Here is a 27,646-nt window from a genome sequence, read left to right as displayed (position 1 = left end):
ATGAGTCCGATTTGATCCAGGCGAGTACCGTCGTGGAATCTGACCACAGGATTGTTCTAGACACCGGTATGGTGAGCTCACGTTGGATGAGCGTGGCTAGGTGCGCTCCGGCTAGGGCTGCACAGAGCTCTAGACGTGGGATAGATTGTTGCTTGCATGGGGCTATTCTCGAGCGGGCGAGGACAAATGCTGTGTAGATCTCTCCCCCCTTCTCTTGGGCCCGCAAGTAGGCTACTGATCCGTATGCGACCTCTGAGGCGTCACTGAAGACGTGTAAGTCCATTTTACATGTCTCTGGCCTCACCGTGGGTGGGAAGTAGCTTCGGCGCATATTAACGCCTGGGAGTGAGTGGAGCTCCATCTCCCACTCTCTCCAGGTGGATGCAAGATGTGCGGGAATGGGGTCGTCCCAGCCCTGGTCCTTGTCCCACAATGCTCGTACAATCATTTTTGCCCTGGTGGTGTACGGTAGAATACATCCTAGCGGGTCATATTGTCGGGCGAGTGTTGTGTACACACTCCGTCTGGTGGTCGGCGCCGCCGCCGGCCTTCCCTGCTCCGTAGTCAGGGGCTTGTGTCTGTAGTGAAGCGAATCTGTTTTGAATCGCCACACCAATCCCAGGGTCATCTCCTGGGCTTCTCCCGGGATTGTAGCCATCCAGGTCTCGCTGCTGGCTGCCTTGTCCTCGGAGGAGAGGCTGCGCAGTACTTGCGGGTCGCTGCTGGCCCACTGCCTGAGATCAAAGCCGCCTTTGATCAATGAGGCGCGGAGTTTAATCAGGAGAGCCTCGGCTTCTTCCTGGGTTGAAAGGCTTTGTAGACAGTTGTCTACGTAGAAGCTGTTCTTTACGCTGTGTCGGACCTCTTCGTCCGCTGCTGGGTCCTCTGCTACATGTTTCTGTAGTGCAAATGTAGCACAGCAGAGGCTGCACGTCGTTCCGAAGGGGAGGACTTCCCATTGGTAGATGGCTGGGTGCTCATCTCCTGGCTTCTCTCTCCATAGGAACCGTAACAGGGGCTTGTCCGCCTCTACTAGTCTCACCTGCAGGAACATTCCTTTAATGTCCCCGCTGATGGCCACCTTTTCCTGGCGGAAGCGGAGTAGAACGCCGAGTAGGGAGGGGCCGAGTGTGGGACCGGGCAGTAACTCTTTATTCAGATTTTGGGATCCGATCTGGTAGCTGCAGTTAAATACTATGCGGTCTTTACCGTTGTGATGGACCTTGTGGTGAGGCACGTACCACGATTCAGTGGTCTGGTTAGCCTCTTTAATGTCCATCTTTGTGACGTGTCCCGCTGTGATGAGCTTCTCAATCTCAGCGCGGTATACACTCTCTTGGGCGGGGTTCTTGGCTAAGCGCCGCTCCGTGTTCAGCAGGTACCGTTCTGTGGCGTCTGTCTTGGCGTGGAAAGTAGGCATTCCTTCTCGCCGCAGGAGTGGCGTGGCGTATCTCAACACGCCGTTGACCGGGACTCTCTTGGTCCCTGTCTCGAGGAGGTGAATGGCGTAAATGTCATCTTTAGAGCGAATGTCTTTCTTTCCGTTCTTAAAGGGCATTTGTTCCAAGGTCCATAGCCGCTCTACGTGTTGCAGGAGTGCGGTTTCTCCCTCTGTGACTCGGGAGTGGAGACATCTAGTGGCTGTACTTCGGTTGAGAGATTTGGCGAGCGGGCCTTGGAGAGTCCATCCCAAACGGGTCTCGACTGCTGCAGGACAGCCTCGGGGTCCGGTATGAACCCGGTCTATCGGGACAATGAGGTCTGCATGGTCGGAGCCTATCAACAGGGTCGGCATAGCATTGTCTATGAGCGGGATCGGTAACTTGCGCAGATGTGCATATTTCTCCATCAGCTTGGCGACGGGGTATGTGTACCGCGACAGTCCTATTTCTTGGCTGGTGAAAGCGTCTGTAATCTGGTACCGTCGCTCAGGCTGGCCGCTTGCTGCGATAGAGAATGAGACATTCTCGCCCTTTATCGTCTTCAAATCTCGTCTTATTGTCCGAATTGTCATTTGGGTTTCGCTTCCCCGCAGCCCTAGCTGGGCCGCAGCGGAGGCGAGCAGCAGGGTCTTCTCTGACCCGTCATCGAGGACGGCGTAAGTGTCCAGGACTTTATTCTGGTAGCTTAGTGTCACACGCACTACTTTTAGGAGTACTCGGGCTCCACTGCTGCTGGCGGGATCGATGTACATGACGCTCGCTTTGCGGCTGGATGGTGCGGGTGAAGGGCGCCGTCTGTTACTGTCGTGAAGTATGTCCAGATGGGCTCCATCGCACTTGGTGCACCTTTTCTTTAAGCGGCATTCGGCTGCCATGTGTGAGCGCGCACAGCGAAAACAGCGCTTGTTGGACTTTATCCATTGACTTGCTTCCTCCGCGTTCAGCTTGGGGAAGGAGTCACATTGCGCTAGCCAGTGTTCTTTCTCACAGTAGGGGCACACTATCTTCCACTTCTCCGTTCTGGAGGGGGTACTGTGGCTCCTGCTGCTCGGTACTGACTCCGATTGGTGCATCACAGTCACCGATCTTCTTCCATCATTTAGTCGTCTGGTTCCTTCTCTGGAGCCAGGGGTGCTCCGTCCGAATGTATCTAGCCGTAGGCTGCTGACTTCTCTCGCCAGGAAGTCTGCTAGATCGAGGAGGTTCGGTTCGGGGCCATTCGGGTCTCGTTGGTCTCTCTGCCGCCTAAAACGCTCCTGTCGAGCGGGCGGCAGCTTCTCCAAGATCCTTTCCACATTTGAGTTGGCGTAAAGTTCATGCCTCCCCTTCTCTCTCTGCGCTCCCAACATCCCTACCAGGGACTGCACTCTGATGGACAGGTCGTCCAGTGCTCGATTGTCTATTGCTGGGGGTAAGCGGTCGATGTGTCGGATCTCCTGGATCACGTAATCCCATATGCGCCCATACCTCTGGTCCAATGCTACCAGCGCTGCTGTGTATGGGGTGGTGGAAGTCGCGTAGGCGAGCGCTATATTATGTGCGCGGGGTACCTTTAAGTGCTTCAGTAGGATGGCGTATTTGTGGCGTTCATCCAATACATCCACCAACATGGTCTCCAGACACATGCGGAGTTCCGTATACTGGGCCCGGTTCTCTTGGGTGAAGTCGGGTACCATAGGCGGGCCAATGTATGACGCTGACTGTGGATACATCGGCGAGCGTTGGGGGAGAGGCCTCCTAGGCGAGTCTCCTCCCGCTCCTTGGTATGGGCTGGTACCGGCAGTGTACCATGGCCCGCTTGTCCAGGTGCTGTTCCTCGGTGCGGGTCGTGCGTCGTGCTCACCCGTGTATAGAGTCGGGGGTCTGTAGCGCAGCTCCGCGGGAGTATAGCCTGGGCTGTACCGGACCTCCTGGTCCGGTAGAGTACTGTGCTGTCGTCGGGCGTGGTTCTCCTCCTCTTCCTCTTCGTCTTCAGTTAGGTCATCCAGTGCTTGTAGTCTCTGGTTTAGCCTCTCCACAGGATATGCTGCTCCTTCCCGGTTGCTAGGTCTCGCTTGGACCGGTGGGGGGAGGTGGTCTGTGGGGGGTATAGACCTCGTCTGTTGGTCAAGTTCAGGGTTGTTTACTCGGCTAGGGGATGCCGCCCCGGAGGTGTGTCTAGACGAGTTCCTGGAGCCTCTGGCGGAGGGAGAGGGTGTTGTCCGTCTGATCAGCTGTTCTATTAGTTGCGCTTGCTGTCTGTCGCGCTCTGCGTCCCGTAGAGCACCAGCAGCTGCTCGCTGGCTGTCTGCTCGGTCTCGGGCCACATTCTCTTCTCTCTGAATGCGTCTTAGTTCTAGACGTATATGCTCTTCTTCGCTCCGCTGCTGGATCTGCAGTCGGTCGCGTTCAGCAGCGGCGTTCAGGCTGATGAGGAAGGCCTGCTGTAGGGTCCTCTCTGCCTCGCTGGGAGAAGGCGGTTGTATAGGGGAGCCTTCCCTCGGGGTACTCCTTGCGGAGCCTTGGAGCTCTATCTCCACGGTGCTCTCCCCGTCTTCTTCCGTGCCGAGTTCTCTCTCGGTAGCGTTGTATTCCTCCCGGGACTCATCGGGGACTACTTCTTCAGTACTGGCGGGGTGTGAAGTCATGTCTGGTTCCCACTGGTCCCCACCGTGAACTTGGTCAGTTACATTAGAACCCGTAGGGGCCTCTATGGTCGGGGTAGTCTGGGCGTTGGGGTTAGACATACTTTTACTTTCTAGTTTTACCGCGTTTACTGTTAGTAGAAGACTAGGTTGTTGACTGACAGCGTAAGCCTCTAAGTACTGAGGGAGCCGTCGTTCGCGCTGCGGGCGTTGGTTAGGAGGATCGTTTCGTGGAGTGTTCATCATAGGCCATTTCAATATTAATAACACTATATTAATATTACACTGATTACCCTCCGGCTCGAAGGACCAATTGTAACTGAGGGGTACAATTCCCTGACTGTATTACTAGATATGATACTTACTACCACTACCTTTGTACTTAATATTCGGCCACCCAGTACTCGGCATAAATATATTATGATGAACACCGTCACGTAGATGAAACGGATCCAACACAAATGTACGAATTAGAAATAGGTCTTTATTTCTACACAGCGATGGTGTGTAGAGCAAGCACTTAATCAAATCAATCACATTTATGAATGGAAATTAGTATGCACTTTTATGGCAAGAGTATTCGTCGGTATATCAATAGAGAATGTCCAATCTCTGAAGGCGCAGGTGGTACATATACGACCTGGAATAGTTTAAGGAATAACAGCAATGATACTTTAATGATTATATACTGGACACACTAGGGGGGGTTAATCCGGTCGCTTGTAAGCCGACAGGAGTAGGAGGGGGGGGGGGGGTAGAATCCGGCTGCCTCATCCGGCCAAGGGTATCCCAGGTGAACCCACTGTAGTGCCGTTCAATGCGCCGGCGATCCTTGGACCACAGATGAAAGCAGGTGGACTCTTTGTGGGCCGGCGTCATCCGGTCCACGGAGGAGAGACGTGAAGCGACCTCGTCTTGCAGAGCGTCTCCTCACCTTGCGTCCTCTCCAGGGGGGGGTTTTCCAACACACGGCAGTGTCGGGGGTCTTTATCCATGGAATAATCAAAGTATACAAAGCATAATCCGTGCCTGGGAAGGCGGGCTGTCGTCGGTAGAATAATCCGGTATACAGGTCCACTCGCTCGTCGGCTCTGGGGCTCCTCGGGTGCAGCTTCACGTGGGGTCAACCACCCTGGATAAGCAGCCAGTTCTCTGCCCGAAACGATGGGGTACTGACTACGGTAGTATTCTCACCGCACGAAGCACTATATATTAACAGACTATTATTAGCTTAATAGACTACGTCCAACTCGACGATATAGTGCCAAATATGACTATTCAAATATTAATATACACGATGTCTCAATACCGATGGTAGGCGAACTTGGCCTTACTCCCACACGTGGCGTCGCGGGGAGGCTTTACGTCTGTGACTCTATTGGAGGGTAAGAAACTGGACTGAAAAGGAAGTCCTACTTTAGTAGCGCAGTATATATACGCACTATGAACAAATAGTCCCATTAGTGGTGCGGTAGTCAGATTCCTACGCGGAACTAGGACTTGTTCGTACATGTGGAGCGGTACGTTTGAACTGGGTCTGAGGGGTATGGCAGCCTGGCACCAAGGTCTCGACCAATAGTAGAATGGAGACTATTATGGGATGTTCAGTAGGCTAGAATGGATATTCAATGCATATTGTACAAGGAATATACAAGGGATATCAGGGAATATTAGAGAATATACAAATACAATTAAATATATATATATAAATAAATATATATATTCGGTTTAATCTGGCCCTTCACAACACTGGGCCTTACACTAACCTCTTCCTCCCCCTAAACAGCAATAAAACGTCTGTTAAACTTGCTTCTACCTTGTGTATTTTATTAATTGTGTGTCACAAATTATATAGAAGAAACAAAATGGTCTCCTGAGAAAGCACCTCTCTCTCTCTCTCTCTCTCTCTCTCTCTATCTCTCTCTCTCATCACTTTCCGTCAGCGTTTCCGTTAGCCGGTAATTACCGGTATTTGACCGGCAAAATCTGTTGAAGTCCGACATATTTAATCTCTCCGGTCATAGTGTCCGGTGAAAATAGTTCCCTCTGGGCACAGTTTGATTATTTGAATTGTATTTGGATGGGCTGGAGTTGGGTGGCCTATGCGATGAACGAAACAATCATTGCGTTTGTTGTCGTTGCTTCGCTCAGCGAGAGCTTGCTGCTGGATTTGCGGAAGGCATGCAGCTGCAGACCCACAGAACCCACCAGCTTTGCTGGCACAGTGCGGTCCCCAGACCTGGAAAGCTGCTCTGCGGGTCTGCAGCTGGATGCTTCTTGCAAACTAACTGCGGCCGGCTCGCGCTGATAACAGCTTTCATTGTTGGACCGGCTGCTTGGTGGAGCAACGATGAAACGAATGTAATGAATCGTTCGTCGCATGGGCTATTTAATTTTGGCCTGTTTTGGTACGGTTCGGGTGGTCAAGTTGTGCTTGGAGGGAGTTGTTTTCACCGGACATTATGACCAGCACCAAGTCGTTGGGAGGTGGAGATATACATCACGCAAACCCACGATAATGTTGCCGTCTCTCTCTGCAAAATTTCTCAGTTCTTCGCTTGATATAATTAATACAAATGTCCAATATAACGGAATTCGTTAGCTCATAAAAATGTGATTATAACAGACTGCTGTTTAGTGTCGGACCGACTGCCCACATACGCGGTCTATTTTATTTCAAGTCAGCAGCAGCACGGAGTATCGAGGGACTTATTTTATTTGGAATATATTAATGACTATACGCAAAAGTAGCCTCGTTTTAAGTAATAATATTATAAATCTACATGCCTTGAGGATGACATTCTTTATATAGCCTATATCAATTGTTTTAAAGCTCAATAAACTATGACCGGAATTAATCTCATTTGTCCGGTAGATTGAAATCTTGCAGGTCACGGAGACCGGCAACAATTTTTTCTAACGGAAACCCTGCTTTCCGTAGTGCCTTTCTGGTCTAATGCGCGCATCGATTTATTTGACAAGGCTACCAGTTAGTTTTAATTTCTTTGGTTTAATGGTTTATCACTATACTGGTATGGTCCTTTAACCACACTGTCTCTGGGGCATCTAGTATTCTGGGTAGATTTTAGCTGGGAGGCAGGAAGAAAAGAATACCAACACTGTGATAAAATACAATATAGTCTCAGGGAAATAAGTGATTGTGCCAGATAAGCTGCTAGATATGTCTGTCACAGTTCAAGACCAGAGACAATATGAAAGCTTGAAAATAATCGAATTGCTTTGGCAATAACTACTTTGCTCGGTCCTGTCATGCCAATAAAGCCTATTTCAACTGAACCAATAGAAAAGAAAGAAAGGAAGAAAGACAGACAGACAGGTGCAACTTGGTGAAGTGAGAGGGCTCTCTCATGGATGTACACAGTTTGACAAACAATCAGATAACATCACACACACACATTTCACCTATTTCTTATTCCTCACTGAACCACAAACCTCATGAAACATTCATGAATAATAATAATAATAATAATAATAATAATAATAATAATAATAATAATAATAATAATAATAATAATAATAATAATAATAATAATAATAATAATAATAATAATAATAATAATAATAATAATAATAGCAATATCCAGCATGTCAACAAACACAGAACATTTCATGCAACATTTAGTTATTATGCTGGTGTCCAAGGCACTTCTGTCACTCTTTTCACTTACTTCAGTATTTTGCTCAAGCCCTCAGTCTCTCTCAATCTACTGTGCGTTCCAGTGACTTTTAGACCCATCAATATAGACGACATGAATGTTTCTTTTTATTTTACCACTCTTTCTGCGCCAAAAACGTAGTTTTTTCATTTTAGATCCTTTTTTTCGATTTCCCCATACTAAACACTGGCGTGGACCTGCCTGTGTCTCCCTGGCACCGCTGCCTACGTTAAAATTGCAATGACGATCGAATCCCGCCAGGTGGCAGTATCATCTACCTTTTGAACTGGGTCTCTAGTCTCTGGGTCTCTCTCTCTCTCTGTGCATCTGGCTGCAGGAACCCGTCCCCCTCAAAGTGAATCAGAACACAGCAATCTGTCGGAGATTTGATCGCCTGAAACCTATGGTTTCCCGTATGATAGCCATGCCCAAAGCACACGAGTAATTGCGATTGCGATGGAACGACAGGGATTATTCATTTTGGAGTACCTTCTGACTAAGGTAAGGTCTATTTTAGGTCTATTTTGACCGAACCTAAAACATGCTTTTGGTAACCATCGCAGCTTCGAGGTAAAACGACCCCCCCCCCCCCCCCCCCCCCCCTTGATGATTTTGTGAAGAAACATATATGGTATATACCTTTGATTTGGAAATAATATAGGTTTCAGGCGAGCAACCCAAACGATTTGGGCATATGCATATAACACGTCATATCTCGCAATCTAGAAAAAGACTGGATTATTTTGAAAAAGGGCGATGAATAGCGCACAAACTAAAGTATGTATAAATGAACTGGTTTGTCAGTGTTGGACTATAAACAATGCCTGTCAGATGAGCCATACTATTACCTCCGTAGCTATAATACAGAACACACGATGGGTCCGCAAACATCGCGAAAATGGTCAATAACGCTGGCGCCATTGAGTAAAGATGGTAAAACAGCGTGGCAGTCAATGAGTTAAGTCCCTGTCCATGAAGAGAAGACGTAGTAATGAATCCAAAATGTCAATGTGGTTAGAAGTGGTGGAGAGAATAAAAGCTAGCTTATAATGGTAGTGTCTGGTTAGGAGCGGGGGATAATGGAGGTACTATCCAAAGAGGGGTCCGGGAGGGGGGGGTTCGAGCTGGAGCATATGTGTGTAGGTTTTTAGATAACAGGTATTAGGGGTATATCCTGTATAAGACATTGGTATAAATGGTAATTTCGTTGGATATACACTGTATATTAATGCTTGTGTATCTTATCGTGTGTTGTCATGTTTGTTTATATGTGTGTTTAAAAAATAATAAAAAAAAAAAAAAAAAAAAAAAAAAAAGAGAAGACGTAGTCTTTTTGTCAACTCGCCCCTTTCCTACATGTGCCATTTGGAACACGTTTACCTAAGGGCACTCTGCATCATCGAGTACCATGACGGCATACGTGTTACCTCACTAGGAACCCCACTCCTGGCCTTGGCAGGGTTAGTCACATACACACCCACTCTACCCAGTGGGCCATATCTCTTTACTGCTGCCCCTCTGAGAGTGAAGAAGAGGACAGATGAGCAACGGTGGGTGGTAACGCGTTACAGTAATGATATTCATTTTCAGTGCACATTGTAAAAGAATCCAATGGCAAAAGTTGGGACTCTCGTACTCTAAAAAAAAGGATGAAATGTAATGAGTAATGTAACAAATGACTCCTGTAAAGTAATAATATGAAATGAGTAACGAGTAACAAGGAATATATAACTTTTTTTGAATAATGAAACCAAAGCTGTAGATGAGTCTTGTCTTACCATGGATGTGCTTCTGAAGAACACATTGTTGCAGACGGAGGAGAACAGCTTCAGGCTCTCCTGGAGGCGATTCTACACCAGAGACAAATTACAAATAATTGATCAAATGGGTGCAGAAGCTTGGTAGATACCACACATACTGTAGGTGTTGGGTACAGTGGGCAGAACACATATGATTGGCCATTACTGGGTTTCACTACAGTCGGCTGATAACGATGTGTGTGAAATATCCTGTAAAGTTCATTCTGCTAGATTACTGTAAATTAATTTGTTAATACAATAGAGGGTTTATGAAGTTCCTTGACTTTTCTTGTCTGGAATAAACCTCTCCTAGGACTACATAGCACAGAATGTTTATGTAGTTCTCCGTCTTCAACATGGCTGCTTGTAACATAGCAACCATTGTTTTGTCCATGGCAATGAAAGAGACAATGGTTGCTATGTGTGAATCAACAGTTGCTATGTGTTGATATATGAGAAAGATAACAACAAAAACATAATAATGTGGTTGTAAACAAGTGACAGTAGAACAGTAATATCATGTTTTTCCAGTGTTCTTCCAGTTTTATACACAAACATTTTCCTTTGGTTATCAATGGTTACAGCCAGCCATACTGGAAGAAAAATAACTACACAAACATTCTGTGCAAGGCCTCTATTCCATTACTAGTGGGGACTGCATTACTGTATGTGATATTCGTATGGTCTAGGACAAGATTTGAACTTGTGATGTCATCAATATATAACTCATGTTTCAGAACTGATGCCACTACTATACAGTAAAGGTAATTTGGGAAAAAGAAAATATGGGTCCACAACCCAAACCACATACTTTCTCTAGGTATATTGTGTTATGTTCATTCACTGTCTACAGAGCAGCTCCAGATTTTCAGATCTTGATGACATCACAGGTTTGAGTCTTCCATCACAGGTTACTAACCACTTGCTAACCCCACAGACTGTTGGAGGTTCTACTACAGAGTAGATTCTGTCTGCTCTTATTGGTGAGCATGTGAAATAGAGGGAGCCGATTGGTTGCTCTCACCATGGAGGGGTCTTCCACCAGGGTCATGTCATAACCACTGAGGGACACAACGAACATCACCGCCCTCACATCCTCGAAGCAGCCAATCCACTTCCTGCGCTCTGTTCGCTGACCTCCGACGTCATACATCCTACAGAGAGATGGAGAGAGAGAGAGGGGACACACTCATAAATGTTATGTTATACACACGGTTTCCTCTTCTTCTTTTAGTTGGAAAATACTTATTGAAATACTTTCAGTTTTGAACTGAAGAATGGACTTAAAATCTGTCTAGGGCAGTGAAGTTCACAGTGAAGTGAACCTGACACAATCACAGCATTATCACAATACTGCAAGAATAAGAGGATACCGCAGGATTGGTCATGTTATCACCATAACCTTTTATAAAATGTTTGTATATTTTGTTATTGTCTTCCTTGGTTTGCAGGCAGGGGTGCAGTTGTAATATCAGAACTGCCTGAACGCCACGTGCACACGCATACATGTTCCCTCGCGTGCGCACAGAACAGATGATTATTATGCATAAATAGTAGGAAACATGTTTGTATAGGAAATTACTAGTTTTAGTTTCGTTTTTGTAAATATTGCCTTGAAATAGAGAAGCTGAAAAAGGTGGCAGGATGTAGCCTTCAATATATAAAGAAATTATATTGTCAACAGATATGGTTGAAAAACAAACAATGTTTTAAATGTAATTGTAGTTACAATTTCTTTAATTGAATGAACTTAAACTAGAAAAGTAAATACAAACTAAATTAACAATGTAACTTAGTTTACAGAAGGACAGTTTCCTTCTGAAGCACAACTTAATGCCTCATCCTTCCAGTCGGGACCATTTGTCACATAGTGAGAGCTCCACAGATCAAGCAAACCCCCACAGGGCTTGTATTTTGGTTTTGCACTTCTCGTTCTTTGTTATGTTATTGGTATCCTATTATTATGCAAAGTCTAGGTGATAGATAAGTGCCGGTACTTGGCGCACGGCGCGACGAGTCGAGTGAAAGTTGTGAACGCATTTATGTGTGCGCGCGCTGTTATGTTGGAAGAATCAGACAACACGTAGTTTCAGCATGTCAGTGTTTACTGAACTGAAGACACATGCATTGTAACGTAAGTCAGAACATCAACATCTACGTCACGTACGGCCATATGCCGTAACGTGAAACTCAACAGAATAACACGACACTGTCGCAATAGTTAGAACACTAGTTAAAGTGCTGGCACTCGCTAGAGTACCAGACGTAACATTGTGCACATCTGTGCGCGTACTTCTGCTCAAAAAACTGCTGGGACGGCGTGGTACCGCGTGGGACCACCACTGCACCACTGTTTGCAGGTGAACATTATCACCTGCAAACGTGATATGTATGCACGCAATGCTTTCAGGTACAATCTCAGATTAGAATTTGATAATTCTAATGATGATATCATAATGGCTACTGGCCAGTGAAAGCTATAGAGTTTTGGAATTCTATGGTATGAGTTCTGAGAAAACATTTAACACACGCCTGAAACTACATTTTACAATCAATAATCGTATGGAAGGGTAGCCTAAATCCCAGTTTGCTAGACTGACATCCTACAGAGGATGTGCATGGGAGGTCAGGCTCATTGAGACCCTTTTGTGAGATTTCAGCAACATAACAGAACATTACCAAAAAAAAAAGGATCAATTGAGCAGAATTACTACGGCTGCTGTGTGAACTTTCAACCTGCAATAGGTAACGTCTTCTAATTAACATTTTGTTTGAATATTGACACACACAAAAAAATCACCAGTTGTCACCGGTGGGTAAGTCAATACAGAGCCATTGGATTGTTAATAAGATCCTGCCAATTATGGCTATTAGTGGAGATATGGGATGGGAGCCTCCAAATGTCAGACAAATGTGAGATGCTTCTACTTTGGAATAGATTGTAAATATGCCTGAGTACAGACTTACTAGAAGGATATTTAATTGTGAAACCTCTAAAGATTACCCCTGGACTTGTGAAGTGAAATCTTTTTTAGTTTTTATGAACAATTTGTCATACATTTTTCAAAATACACTATATTATGGTGTGATATTGAGGACATTCAGAGTAAACACTCTGCACGCTCTGACGTTGGCATGTTCTGTTGATGCTCTGAAGTTAGCATGTTCTGTTGATGCTCTGAAGTTAGCATGTTCTATTGATGCTCTGATGTTAGCATGTTCTGTTGACGCTCTGACGTTAGCATGTTCTGTTGACGCTCTGACGTTAGCATGTTCTGTTGACGCTCTGACGTTAGCATGTTCTGTTGATTCTCTGAAGTTAGCATGTTCTGTTGACGCTCTGACGTTAGCATGTTCTGTTGATGCTCTGAAGTTAGCATGTTCTGTTGACGCTCTGACGTTAGCATGTTCTGTTGATGCTCCGACGTTAGCATGTTCTGTTGATGCTCTGACGTTAGCATGTTCTGTTGATGCTCTGACGTTAGCATGTTCTGTTGATGCTCTGACGTTAGCATGTTCTGTTGATGCTCTGAAGTTAGCATGTTTTGTTGATGCTCTGACATTAGCATGTTTTGTTGATGCTCTGACGTTAACATGTCCTGTTGATGCTCTGACGTTAGCATGTTCTGTTGATGCTCTGACGTTAGCATGTTCTGTTGATGCTCTGACGTTAGCATGTTCTGTTGACGCTCTGACGTTAGCATGTTCTGTTGATGCTCTGAAGTTAGCATGTTTTGTTGATGCTCTGACATTAGCATGTTTTGTTGATGCTCTGACGTTAACATGTCCTGTTGATGCTCTGACGTTAGCATGTTCTGTTGATGCTCTGACATTAGCATGTTTTGTTGACTCAAATAAAACATAAAACAAGAAAACACAATACCGCTCATTTTCTATGAAATAAATAAATCAATATTAGCCTACATATAAAGTAGTAGCAAAAGGTATCCACTTATGATATAAATCTGTCTCTGCTGCTTTACCCTCGGGCATTCAACTTTGGACCTATAAGACTTTGGTTTAGCACCACAAACAAACAAACAAACAAACAAACAAACATATATAAACAAACAAACATGCATCTTTCATACATAAAGCCAAACTTGGTTCTAGTTAGAATGTGTGTTTGGATGGGTGGGTAATACTGGGTATGCACAGTCACGCACACGCACACACACACACACACTAGGGCTGTCCTCAAAGCCTGTTTTTGGGCTTCGAACTTTGTCTTTTTTTTCGAACGGATGTTCGAACCTTCGTTTTTAATAATAAAAATAAAATTCAATTTTTTTGTTCTAAAATATATCCTCAAACTAAATCCTCAATTTGAATAAAGTGATGAATCTGATTAAATGATATTAGTGTAGCCTAATCTTTGTCTGCAACTGTGAAGAAAAACCCCATTGGTTTAAACAGAATGAATAGACACATAAAAAAATATATATATAATAATAATAATACATTTTTTATTAAACATATAAAATTAGAATGTTTTCGAATGGCAATGTAACGAACGAAGGTCCGAACGTTCGGGCTCAGCCCTAACACACACATACACACACACACACACACACACACACACACACCTGTGTCTGTAAGTAAGCGTGTGTTATAACATTTTAGTTTGACTGACATGTCTTCTGGCAGGTTTCAATCTCCTCTAGTTTAATCTGTGTTTGAAGTGTGTATGGTTACAACCTTCCGTTCTGATGCTATGGTATTGAAGGGAACCTCAAATCAATAATAATAATAACACCCAATAATAGAGTTGGGTGTCATCAGCGTAGCAGTGGAATGATATTCCATGCCGGCTGATGATAGAGCCAAGGGGGAGCATGTAAAGTGTGAACAGGGTGGGGTTGAGGACTGATCCGTGAGGGACACCACAGGTGACATGGTGGGTATCTGACCTTGCCTCTCCCAAGGAGACATACTCCGTTCTCCCGGTGAAGTACAATCTGAACCAGCCAAGGGCAGCGTCTGAGAGTCCGATGGTGGAGTGAAAACGGTGGAGGAGGATGTCATGTCAACGGTGTCGAAAGCTGCAGTGAGATCAAGGAGGATGAGGAGGGAAGGAGAGCCAGCGTCAGCCTCCATCAGCAGGTCGTTGGTGACCCTGACCAGGGCAGTTTCGGTGCTGTGGCCAGAGCGGAAACCAGACTGGAACTTCTCAAGTAGGTTGTTTAGGCTTAGATGGTCCTGAAGCCCTGAAGCAACTACCTTATCCAGCACCTTGGACAGTAATGGGAGGTTGGAGATGGGTCTGTAGTTGGCCAAGACTTCCGGGTCTAGGAAGGGTTTTTTGAGAAGTGGTTTTATGACAGCAGTTTTTAGGGCAGAGGGGACATGGCCAGCCTGGAGAGAGTGGTTTATTATGACCTTGGTGATCATAGGGCTCATGGCACCGATGTTGGATTTCTCTAGGGCTGAGGGTAGGGAGAATAAGGCTTTATTTTCCTAACGATGCCCTCAACCTCTCACTGTGAGATGTTGGAAAAGCAGCAGAGAGGCTGAGTAGTCCCAGGCTGTGGGTCGACTGTTGGGACTGGCGGGGCAGAGGGGCTAGAGAGGAGGCAGCGGAAGGTGTCAACTTTGGTCCTGAAGAAGGCGGCAAAGTTGCTACACTGCTCCGCAGTGGAGTTGGAGTGTAGAGAGATTTGGGGTTTGAGGAGGTGGTTGATCGTGGAGAAAAGTTGCTTGGAGTTTCCAGGACTGTTATTGATGATAGAGGAGTAGTACTGGGACCGTGCATCTCTGAGGGATTTTGAGTAGGCCTTCTCAATTTGCGTACGGTGAGTCCTGAGACCTTGAGCCGCCCCTCAAGGACACGCCCAGCTGTCTCCATCCTCCGCAGCTTGCTGGTGTACCAGGGGTCTGAGCGTGAGAAGGTGACCGTTCTGATTTTGACAGGGGCGTGGAGATCCAGAAGACTGTTCAGGGATTTATTGTAGAAGTCCACTGACTCATTTGCTGATGAGAGGTTGACAGAGGAGAGAATCTAGAGGTCCAGGGTCATGGTGTCCGGATTGATGTTTTTGAGCTTCCTGGAACGGATTTGGCGCTTGGGCTTGCTGAGTGGGGACTGGAATGGCAGCTCCATTGAGATGGTCTTGTGGTCAGATACCCCCGTGCAATGACTGTATTGCTTTTGGACAATGTCAGGTATTCTTCAAATATATGACACATGCTTTTGACACAATTTTGACACACACACACACACGAAATCTCTTTGAAAGGTCAATGTTCTCCAAAAAGAGAAAAACAGATAGGAGTGAGAGAGAGAGAGAGAGAGAGAGAGAGAGAGAGAGAGAGAGAGAGAGAGAGAGAGAGAGAGAGAGAGAGAGAGAGAGAGAGAGAGAGAGAGAGAGAGAGAGAGAGAGAGAGAGAGAGAGAGAAGAAACACTGATAAATGGGAGAGACAATGCTGGGACTAGCCATGGTGACTGAATCTGAAAATTGCAACGCTGCACGACTGAGTCTGTGTGTGTTTGTATTAGGGGTGGGACGATACATCGATCCAGATCGATACATCGATGTAATTATCAACAATCGAATCGGATCGATGCGATGTAATAAGATCGATTCATATCGATACTCTTATTTTGAAAATCCTGTGGCGAGTCTCATATCCGCCCAAGAACAACAGCAGTAGCTCCGTGTGTGTAGATGTTACAGCATAGCATTCTCCCTTTCTGTGTGTGTGTGCGCGCGTCTTTGGAAAGACCAGATGAGGTCAGAGGAGTTTGATGTTTAAATGTTATTTAAACATAAACAATATAATACATAATAAATGTAGGCCTATACATGATCATGCAACATCAACAAATTGTTGTAGGAACGGTTTGGGAGAGGGAGGTTGTGAGTTTTGAGTTCCAAAAAATGTAGCTTAAAGTTTAAAGCTCAATATATAAAAACGTGGCACTTTACAGTGAACAGGAGGTCTATTTGTATTAAAAACAATAGATTGATTTTCCTTTAAATGTCTGGAAGAGCTCAAAAATACAAATGTCAAATGATATTTTCATTACCTTTTTTTTGTTGATCTAAATGTTACTGATTGTGTTAAATGGGCATATGATATCATCTTATATCGATCGCAGGCACCTGAATCTAATCGTATCGTATTGTATCGTGAGAGACTTTGTGATATCGGCAAATATCGTATCGTTGTCCAAAGAATCTATATCGTATCGTATCATGATGAAACTGGGGATTCCCACCCCTAGTTTGTATGCGTGTGTGTGTGTGTGTGTGTGTGTGTGTGTGTGCGTGTGTGTGCATGCTTGTGTATGTGTGTGTGTGCATGCTTGTGTATGTGTGCATGCTTGTGTGTGTGTGTGTGTGCTTGTGTGTGTGTGTGTGTGTGTGTGTTGTTTTTCCCATTTCACCTTCTAAACATGATCTTTTATCTTCCAACTTCTACTTGAGTTGCCGTCTAGATAATATATGACTTTATTTGCGGGTAAATAAACAGGGGGGGCAAGGGTAAGGGGGGGGGGGGTGAAAGAGCAACATGAAATAGCTTACAAGATAAGAGAAGACATAAAGTCCCCTGAGGGGGGGGGGGGGGGGGGGGGGGTTGGGGAAGGGGGGGTGAACATTTAAAGTCCCCCTGAGGGGAAACTATGTTGTTGTCGACAGCACAACGCAGCAATGAATGACAGAAACATGGCAAAGGTAAATAACACAAAAAATATTTAAAAAATGAAAGGTGCTATAGATAAACAACATTAATTTTGGACCCGCAAATAATTTATTAATGATATATTCATTAAACAAAGATTGTTTTTTATTCCACACCTTTCTAAAAGTTCTGTGGATGTATTGTTATTTTTATTTGAATTTATTTGATTTCTTTTTTTTTAAACGATTACTCTACATAAATATGTTATCTATAGCACCTTCAAAGACAGTTGGAGTAAGAAATCAAAGAAAGATCAAAGAAAGAAAGGGAAATAACTACTTTATTTGTAATGTCTAAACCATACTTATATAAAAACTGAAAACCATCCAAAGAGAATTAGGCTGTATCAGATGAGAGGGACGGTCTCTTCAAAAAGATGAAAAACAAAAGCTAAGGCAATTTATTTATTGCAATGTCTTAATATTGATTTTCTCTATCGTTTCAAAGTGATTGAAGATGAACCTCTTTTGGTTGAAAAGGGTGTGTGGGTGTTCAGCACAGTCTAGCTATTGATAGAAAATAGCAAGGTTGTATTTGCCAAGACTTTTATGTGTATTTCTTTTTCAATCATCCTAGATGGCTAGGTCTAAAAAGGTATAGTATTGGAAACGTAAATATCCATAACATCTTTCTTTCAACAATCTTACAGGCAATGCAAGACCTAACTTAGCTTTCCTTCTGTCCCTCGGTCTGCCCTCAAATTCGATAAGATAACCTTACTTAACTCTCTCTTGTCTCTGTTACTTAAAGGGGAACTATCTTATAAATGGCCTTTTTGAGTGTTTAGCATTGTTTCCTAGCTATGTGAACTTATATTAATATGATCTATGTCTCAAAATTCTCATATTGGCGCATTCTTCCAATTCTCCTCTCACAATATTCACCCTCACTGAACTGAGTCGTTTGAAAATGTGCCTATATGTGATGTCATATAGTCACTGCTGCATGTTAATGTTCAGGCGAACACGACGGTGCACAGTGGTTTAGGTGGCACCTGCAGCTGCGGCTGCAAAACAGCTCGAGATCTTGAGGTAGAAAAATGCTGTTTTTGAGGACTTGATTAGAAATACAAAACAATGAATAAAAAATATATATATATTACAGAGGTGTTCCATAGACTCACAGGAATTGTGTAAAAGTGCCCAAATAGTGAAAGAAATAGTAAAATAGTTCCCCTTTAACTCTCTCTTGCCTCTCTAAGTTACTTAACTCTCTCTTGCCTCTATGTTACCTAACTCTCTCTCTTGCCTCTATGTTACATTTCATACCAGCTCTCGCTCTGCTCTTAGTGGGATGTTCCCTTGTCACCTATTGTGACCTGAAAGTTTCCGCTACAATGCACCTAAACTTGTCCGGCCACGTCCACTTCCGCCCATGCATTTAAGCGAGGGGTGTGACTGTACTTCCGCTCTTCCCTTTTCTTTCACTTTCGGAAGTGTATTGCTACAGGCACACGTCAGAAGTGTTGTTAGTTAGGTATTTAGATTCGTTTTGTGCGTTTGCTGTTTTTTACCTTTTTGGTTAAAATTACATCACCACCGGGACCTGGGAACTATCGTTCTGGGCTCCACCAGCGGTTCACTGTTGCGACCTCCTCCGTGCGCTGCGGGGGTTCCCTGACTCCACGCTTGTGGCAAGAAGGTGAGCCCCAGCGGCACTCAGAGCTGGGTGCGCGCCGCCCGGCAGCCGTAGAGTGCCCCTCCCCAGTGAGGTGGCCTTCCGGCTCCAGCGTCCCCATCGGGAGACATACGGCTAGTCCGACGGTCTCTTTGGTGGGTAGCGATTTGCGGTGCAAGCTCTCCGCCTCTGCTCGCTCCCGCCACTCGGCGGTGAGCGACGGGGGCGGGTGGTCTGGTGGCGGAGTTCAGTACGCAGGACCGGAGGTGTTCGGTTCTGCGGAACAGCTGGCCCCGGAGGGGGGTTCCCCTGTTGCCTCTCCATTGCACCCGACGGTTTTATGTTGTGGGACTTGTACAGCACTTTGTTCAACTTTGTCAGTGCTGTAAATGTTAAACCTTTTTAAATCTTAGACAAACAAAACACTTTGCTTTCATGAAATATTGTAAGCCGTCATTTGAGGCTTTATAAAAGCAGCACAATGAACACAAATCTGTCAGTGCCAAGTCCGACCTCATCTTAAATAACAAACAGCACTGCTTGTTGTAGTTAACAAAGAATTGATTTTTTTTGTTTTTTTATAATCGAATTTTATTTTCATATTCGAATCCCATGCCCATCGAACGAAGCTTCGAAGTATTTAAGACAGCCCTACTAGGGTTATAGGATACACTTCGTTACCTACCTCTCTCTTGCCTCTATGTTACTGTACCCAACTCTCTCTTGCCTCTATGTTACCTAACTCTCTCTTGCCTCTATGTTACCTAACTCTCTCTTGTCTCTATGTTACCTAACTCTCTCTTGCCTATATGTTACCTAAGTTAACTCTCTCTTGCCTATATGTTACCTAACTCTCTCTCTTGTCTCTATGTTACCTAACTCTCTTGCCTATGTTACCTAAGTTAACTCTCTCTTGCCTATATGTTACCTAACTCTCTCTTGCCTCTATGTTACCTAACTCTCTCTTGTCTCTATGTTACCTAACTCTCTCTTGCCTATATGTTACCTAAGTTAACTCTCTCTTGCCTATATGTTACCTAACTCTCTCTCTTGTCTCTATGTTACCTAACTCTCTTGCCTATGTTACCTAAGTTAACTCTCTCTTGCCTCTATGTTACCTAACTCTCTCTTGCCTCTATGTTACCTAACTCTCTCTTGTCTCTATGTTACCTAACTCTCTCTTGCCTATATGTTACCTAAGTTAACTCTCTCTTGCCTATATGTTACCTAACTCTCTCTTGCCTCTATGTTACCTAACTCTTCCTTGCCTCACCAGCCCCCACCCGATAACTCCACCCTCTCCTCCAGCATCATTTAATGATCGGACCATTTGATTTGATGATAATGGTGGGGAATCAGAGAGAGCCCAATTCCTCTGAGTACAATAAGAGGAAGGTCAAAGGTCAAATGGGACACATCTGTATGCAAACCAGGCCTTAATGTCTGACACACACACACACACACACGCACACACGCACGCACGCATGTGCTCATGCATGTGTATGTATCAGAGTCAATGGCTTGAGAAAATGAACTGCCATCTATTCAATTGTTAATTAGAGGTTAGGATAACAGGATAATAAGACATTTTGTGGGAACAAGCGTGTGTGTGTGTGCTGTTGCATTGCAAGTGCATGCTTATGTCTGCATGCTTATGCTAGCCACGGTAATAAAGAAGTGTGTGAGTAACGGTCTTACCAATAGAGAGTGACAATAGGTGACGTCTAGTGACCCGTCAGACCCACCCGGTCAGTGGGTTTTTATAGCTTATCTATTTCATCTTCCCCCGCGGTAGACACACGCATACACACAGTTATGCACATGCATGCACACACTCACGCATGCATGCATAGAGACACACACACACACACACACACACAGAATGCAAATATGAAAGAGAGAGGAGATCAATAGAGAAAGTCTGGAAGAAAAGTTCCTTTCTTTGTCTTGGCAGCGGGGTGGTGAGAGGAGAGGAGACACCTCAGAACCACTTCCTCGCTGCCATCAATCCTTCACACCGTGCTGCGTTTCGCGTCTAAACCGCCCCATGCCCTGGGAACTACGCAGCAAGCTATTCCGCAGGTCTGGAAAAACACACAAAACCGGCTGAAATCACAGTGTATACGGGCAGGGAGTAGCTACTTAGCATGATCTGCAATTCTTGTATGAAAGGTGCTATACAAATAAAGTTTATTATTATTATTATGAGTCGTGCCGTGCAACAGGACACATGCAGGCGTGACAGTCCTGTGCTTTCATTTGCATTGATGTTGCATCGTACTGTACTGTACAAGACCATGGTCTTTGCCCTCGTGCGTGTGTGGCTTACACACTACTAGCTGAATATACTTTGTCTCAATCATTCATTATTCAGTTTGCTGTGTAAAAAGGGGATGACAGTGGTTCAGGAGGTAGCGCGGTCGCTTGGTAATCGGAAGGTTCCCGGTTCGATTCCGGCTCCTCCTGGCAGCGTGTCGAAGTGTCCTTGAGCAAGACACTTAACCCCTAACTGCTCCCGATGAGCAGGTTGGCACCTTGCACAACAGTTGGTGTGTGAGTGAATGGGTGAATGTGAGGCATAAATTGTAAAGCACTTTGGATAAAAGCGCTATATAAATGCAGTCCATTTGCCATTTAAAAACACAGATTGACAGTCTTTATAAAAAAATAATTCAAATTAATGTTTTTCTCATTCATTTGAATGAATAATTCAATGAATAATTTATCATCAGCAATGATGGAACTGTCTCACCCATATAAAAAAAACTGTGTAACAGTCAAATGAAGTTCTGATCTGATTCACCCAAAGACACAATCATTAAAATTCTATTAAGCTTATCCTATTATTATTTTCTTTTTTAAATGGAAGTGATCCAGCTTTTGGGTTTACGCACACACACACACACACACACACACACACACACACACACACACACACACACACACACACAGAAAACATTGGATATTATATCATAATAGAGAGGGGTAGTTGATAGGTAGACAATATCACACTGTGTTAGGCAGAATCAAAGCTTCAATCTTTACGAAAAGATATCAACCCCAGTTTTCTGAGAAAGAATCTGAACTCAGAGAAGTGGAATTTGTTTTATCTATCTACAGTATGGTATCTTTTGATACCTGAATGAAGAGGCTGTCCTCAGGGGGAGGTTGAGTTCTTGGAACACGGTTTGAATATAGAGAGCTAGCTGACAAGTTACTGTTTCACTGTTTGAATATAAGGCTAGCTGACAAGTTACCATTTCACTGTTTGAATATAAGGCTAGCTGACAAGTTACCGTTTCACTGTTTGAATATAAGGCTAGCTGACAAGTTACCGTTTCACTGTTTGAATATAAGGCTAGCTGACAAGTTACCATTTCATTGTTTGAATATAAGGCTAGCTGACAAGTTACCATTTCATTGTTTGAATATAAGGCTAGCTGAAAAGTTACTGTTTCACTGTTTGAATATAAGGCTAGCTGAAAAGTTACTGTTTCACTGTTTGAATATAGAGAGCTAGCTGAAAAGTTACTGTTTCACTGTTTGAATATAGAGAGCTAGCTGAAAACTTACCATTTCATTGTTTGAATATAAGGCTAGCTGAAAAGTTACTGTTTCACTGTTTGAATATAGAGAGCTAGCTGACAAGTTACCATTTCATTGTTTGAATATAAGGCTAGCTGAAAAGTTACTGTTTCACGGTTTGAATATAGAGAGCTAGCTGAAAAGTTACCGTTTCACTGTTTGAATATAGAGAGCTAGCTGACAAGTTACCATTTCATTGTTTGAATATAAGCCTAGCTGAAAAGTTACTGTTTCACGGTTTGAATATAGAGAGCTAGCTGAAAAGTTACTGTTTCACGGTTTGAATATAGAGAGCTAGCTGAAAAGTTACTGTTTCATTGTTTGAATATAAGGCTAGCTGAAAAGTTACTGTTTCACGGTTTGAATATAGAGAGCTAGCTGACAAGTTACCATTTCACTGTTTGAATATAAGGCTAGCTGAAAAGTTACTGTTTCACTGTTTGAATATAAGGCTAGCTGAAAAGTTACCATTTCATTGTTTGAATATAAGGCTAGCTGAAAAGTTACCATTTCATTGTTTGAATATAAGGCTAGCTGAAAAGTTACTGTTTCACTGTTTGAATATAAGGCTAGCTGAAAAGTTACTGTTTCACTGTTTGAATATAGAGAGCTAGCTGAAAAGTTACCATTTCATTGTTTGAATATAAGGCTAGCTGAAAAGTTACCATTTCATTGTTTGAATATAAGGCTAGCTGAAAAGTTACCATTTCACTGTTTGAATATAGAGAGCTAGCTGAAAAGTTACCGTTTCACTGTTTGAATATAGAGAGCTAGCTGAAAAGTTACTGTTTCACTGTTTGAATATAGAGAGCTACTGTAGCTGACAAGTTACCATTTCACTGTTTGAATATAGAGAGCTAGCTGAAAAGTTACCGTTTCATTGTTTGAATATAGAAAGGTAGCTGAAAAGTTACTGTTTCAGCACTGTTCACAACGGCAGGGCCCGCAATTTTGTTCCAAAAACATTTACTATTCAAAGAGTATCTTCTAGGCTTATGTTTTGTTCACAGTGCAATGATTATCATTACATGTATAGTAAATGTTTTTTGTGCAACTGTAAGCACATTTCTCTCTCCAAACTGGGAATTTAGAATGACTCCCTTTACAAGAACAATTGATCATCATAAGCAGACAATTACAAACTGACATCATGCCTGGAATAAAGAACAATGTGTTTCCGATGGTGTAATAGCTAACAGCTCAATATGATAAAAACCATCTCCTCCCTCCCTCTCTCTCTCCCACATTCTCCCTACTAAGATTAAAGCTATCTTAATTTCTAAATCTCTATATCCTTGTTATTGTTGAATTTTAATGAATTGCATCAACCTATGCTAAACTCTTCAGCCACCTCAAGGGCTTATGAACACTGTCTAGGTAGGCTACACACATGCACCTAACACACACACACACCTGGGGTAAAGCCCTTGTTTATCAATTAACCAAAACCAATCATCTGCTAATCTGAGGAAATCCATAAAAGGGGATGGGAGAGAGAGGGCAAGTGAGGAGATTGATTTTAGGTCCTTCAGGCACCATCTGGGACCTCTGCCTCATACCTCGGATTGACAAAAAAAGAATAATAATAACTCTTGAAAGTTATTGTGACGCAAACAGAGAGAAGATTTTGTACACCTTGAGCCAGGTATGAATAACTGGTACACTTCTGATCAAAGCAGTGAATCTCCCCAATGCTCAAACTTTCTCTTGTCTGTGGTAGTTGATGGTGTCTGCTGATAATGACAACAATGGACCTATCTCAAAGCCCGCCCCCCATTTCTTGATCCTCCAATCATAACTGTTGTTTCTCTGGGTTTGAGATAAGTCAATTCCAATAAGCCCTTGTCAGACGAAGTAAAATGTTTATCTGTGTCTAGACGTTATAATGACATCCATCGCCAACACCTGAGAAGTAGGGCTGGGAGGTATACTGACGTGGATCCGTGCAAATGTATGGATTTTTGCAATACAATAAGTTCATAAAAAAAAGATTCCTTGCAGAAGTGAAAAGGAAAATAGAGCATTTTGAATGAAACGCCACCATTTAAATTATATTACAAGATAAATACATTAAAAAGATCTACTGGAAAGATCCACCAAATGCTGTTATGCTGTCAAAAAAACTAAGAAAAACATTGTGCTATGATACAAAACGTCTTTATTGTTTAGGCGATACTGCGAAAATATCATATTGCAATAGTTTTCATAGTTTTGATGGTATTTAATTTTCCAGTACAATTATGATGTGATGGTGCTATTTCATTAAAAGATATATATATTTTTTTTTTATTGAAATCTTTAAATTGAAATCTTTACACAGCATGTATTTTCTTTCTTTATTTGACAATATGTACACATCGTGGACGACGGTCTAGTAAAAATCCATAACTTTGCATGGATCCATGTTGGTATAGCTTCATATTCACCCCATCCCTACTTCTACTGACATGCTGTTCCTGATGAAGAGGTTTTAACTGCCAGTGAGGAAGACTGTGTGTGTCTCTCTGTGTGCAGCAGTCTTGAAGGGAAGGAGGCTGATATTCTTACGAGAGTGGAGATGGATCTAGAGGTGTGACACTTGAACACCTCCACTGAGTTAACGTGTTGACAAAGTGTTTCTCTCTCCACAAGGTTTATATGCTAAACAGAGCTTTAATGAAAACCTGAAATAATATGGTTTGTTATAAGTTCCTATTGAATGTAATTACAGGGCAGTTATGAGGGACAGGGTGTTGTCATGGTAGGAAGAGGATGGTGTACGAGAGGGGGTGCCGCTCTGTTGGGAAACATCACCCATGAAAAAGGGAGAAGCTAATCTGATTTGCTTGATTTGACAATAGGGTGGAGAGATAGGAAGGAGATGAGATGGTTTTCTGACACACACACACACACACACACACACACACACACACACACACACACACACACACACACACACACACACACACACACACACACACACACACACACACACACACACACACACACACACACACACACACACACACACACACACACACACACACACACACACACACACACACACACACACACACACACACACACACACACACACACACACACACACACAACATTTTGTTTCGCCATGGACCATTACCATTCAAATAAAGGACTGTGGAAAGTCACCCACAATCCTTTACTCTGCTATTACGAGCAAACTCACTGAAGGCCGACCCTCTGGCTTGCAGCGTTACAAGGGACAAGAACTTTCAGCTCCACGATAAACTCATACATATCCCACGGCTGAAGTAAATCTTAATCGTGTGTTGCTTTGTTTTGTAGACAATGTGTAGTGACATCTGGACTGCTGCTTTGAAATAGTTTCCTGACCACAGATCCAGAAGACATTCAGTGTTGCTTTGAGTGGTTCAGCATATCTGGCTGGAAATCAATCATTTAGTTTGTAAACAGTGTAAATCAGTGGTTCTCAACATGGGGTCCGGGTACCCCCAGTGGATCTTGAGATTTCAATTTCACCATTTTCATTCACTAGACGTTAAGCCCAATGACAGAATGTATGGGGATGACTATTGTGACTACTAGTGACTACTGTCTATGTCACTCTCTGTTATGTACCCAACCTCAGGATAGACAATCGTGGAAGTTTACAAAGTTAACAAAGATCCTCTCAGATGTGGGCCCCTGACACAAAATCTTAACAGACGTGGGTCCATGGCCGAATGACTCTCAATTTAGGGGTCCTCGACACGAAAACGGTTGAGAACTACTCTCTCAAAGCTTAAAAAGAAAAGATGAAGTCTAGTCAAATATGATTTGAACTGTCCAAGGTCAGTGAATATGTATACATTTTAGGAATGCTTTTTTACCGATACCGATATACCGATATTGTCCAACTCTTAATTTCCGATACCGATATCAACCGATATCAGGTAATTAACATTACATATCTCTTGTCGTGCAATTAACACAACATTATGCATACTTTTGACAATAAATAAAATCAGAATTAGTTCTTACTTGCTTGCCTGGGTAAATAAAGGTTAAATATCACATTTTAATGCCAATATCGGCCGATAATATCGGTAGGCCGATAATATCGGACATCCTTACATTTGAATGATTTTTGTTCCTGGTGGATGTTCTGAATACGTCATTGGGGACTGCCAGCAACAGTCATAGATATCTACCAGACACTGTCATTACCATCGGTGGGGAAACTGGATGAACCCAGGGATGATAAGCCTGGTGGGTCATTCTGTGACACTGACACTGAGATGATTATGTTCGTTGTGACATCAGCCTCCTATGGTCAGATACCTGCCCTCTGCCCCACCACAGATAAGGCTTCTACTACTGTGTGTGTGTGTGTGTGTGTGTGTGTGTGTGTGTGTGTGTGCGCGCGTGCGTGCGTGCGTGCGTGTGTGTGTGTGCGTGCGCGCGTGTGGTCAGTAGATGACTCTCCAGCATATTGATGTGTATTGAGTGAGCCCTTCCATCTCTATCAAACATCTCAGTCCTATGGCGTGGCTGCAGAGCGAGATAAGAGGGTGAAGAGAAGTCAATACCCCCGACACAGAACTATCTTCTCCTTTGCAGACCGACCTCTCCTTCCAGATCGCTCGACGTGGGGACAGTTCCAGGTGAATGTGAACTTCATGGAAGTCATAATGACAGAACGGTGACATGGATAACATAGAGAGCTTATTACTGGAGGTTTTACAAGGCCCTCTGAATGTGTACTTGTCGGCCCACGGCCGTTATGTAGTTTACCTTATTTTTAAGATGATCTCTGTAGCATTTCTGCTTTACTAGATAAGTGCATAGTGGAGGGTGACGGGGAAGATGGACGAGAGAGATGGAGTGACGTGCGATAAACGCCACGGTCGGGATTTGAATGTGTGTGCTGCAGCCTGCGAAGCCAAGTCACCATGCCATATACAGGTATATATATATATGCAGACAGACAGACAGACAGACAGACAGACAGACAGACAGAGAGTGCATAAAACTGACCTAAAAACATCTATACAGCCAGGTGTTTACCTGAAGATGAGGTGGTTGACTTTAAACTGAGTCTCTATGACCCCTGTGGTCCGCAGTCGTACCCTCAGCACATCTGTCTCTGTCGGCACGTAGTCCGGCGAGGTGATACGGCCCATGTTGTCAAAGAAACTAGAGGAGGAGGAGGAGAAGGAGAGAGGGTTGGGGAGAGAGAGAGAGGGGAGAGGAGGTGAAA

The 27,646-nt window shown here is 43.8% G+C and overlaps 1 protein-coding gene across 1 annotated transcript in view; it reads right to left on the bottom strand.

The window, feature by feature from the left end:
• gnav1 (guanine nucleotide binding protein (G protein) alpha v1) overlaps nt 1-27,646 on the bottom strand; it is an 80,763-nt gene that overhangs the window by 15,363 nt on the left and 37,754 nt on the right. Inside the window, exons 5-7 of the mRNA XM_084318556.1 lie at nt 27,454-27,582; nt 10,567-10,696; nt 9,522-9,593 (exon numbers count right to left, since the gene is read on the bottom strand). Coding sequence (XP_084174682.1) covers nt 9,522-9,593; nt 10,567-10,696; nt 27,454-27,582 — 331 coding nt within the window. The remainder of the gene's footprint in view (nt 1-9,521; nt 9,594-10,566; nt 10,697-27,453; nt 27,583-27,646) is intronic.

The sequence above is a fragment of the Notolepis coatsorum genome (genome assembly GCF_963971535.1).
Source record: "Notolepis coatsorum genome assembly, chromosome: 7".
Taxonomy (NCBI): Eukaryota; Metazoa; Chordata; class Actinopteri; order Aulopiformes; family Paralepididae; genus Notolepis; species Notolepis coatsorum.
This window is presented reverse-complemented; position numbering and strand designations above follow the sequence as displayed.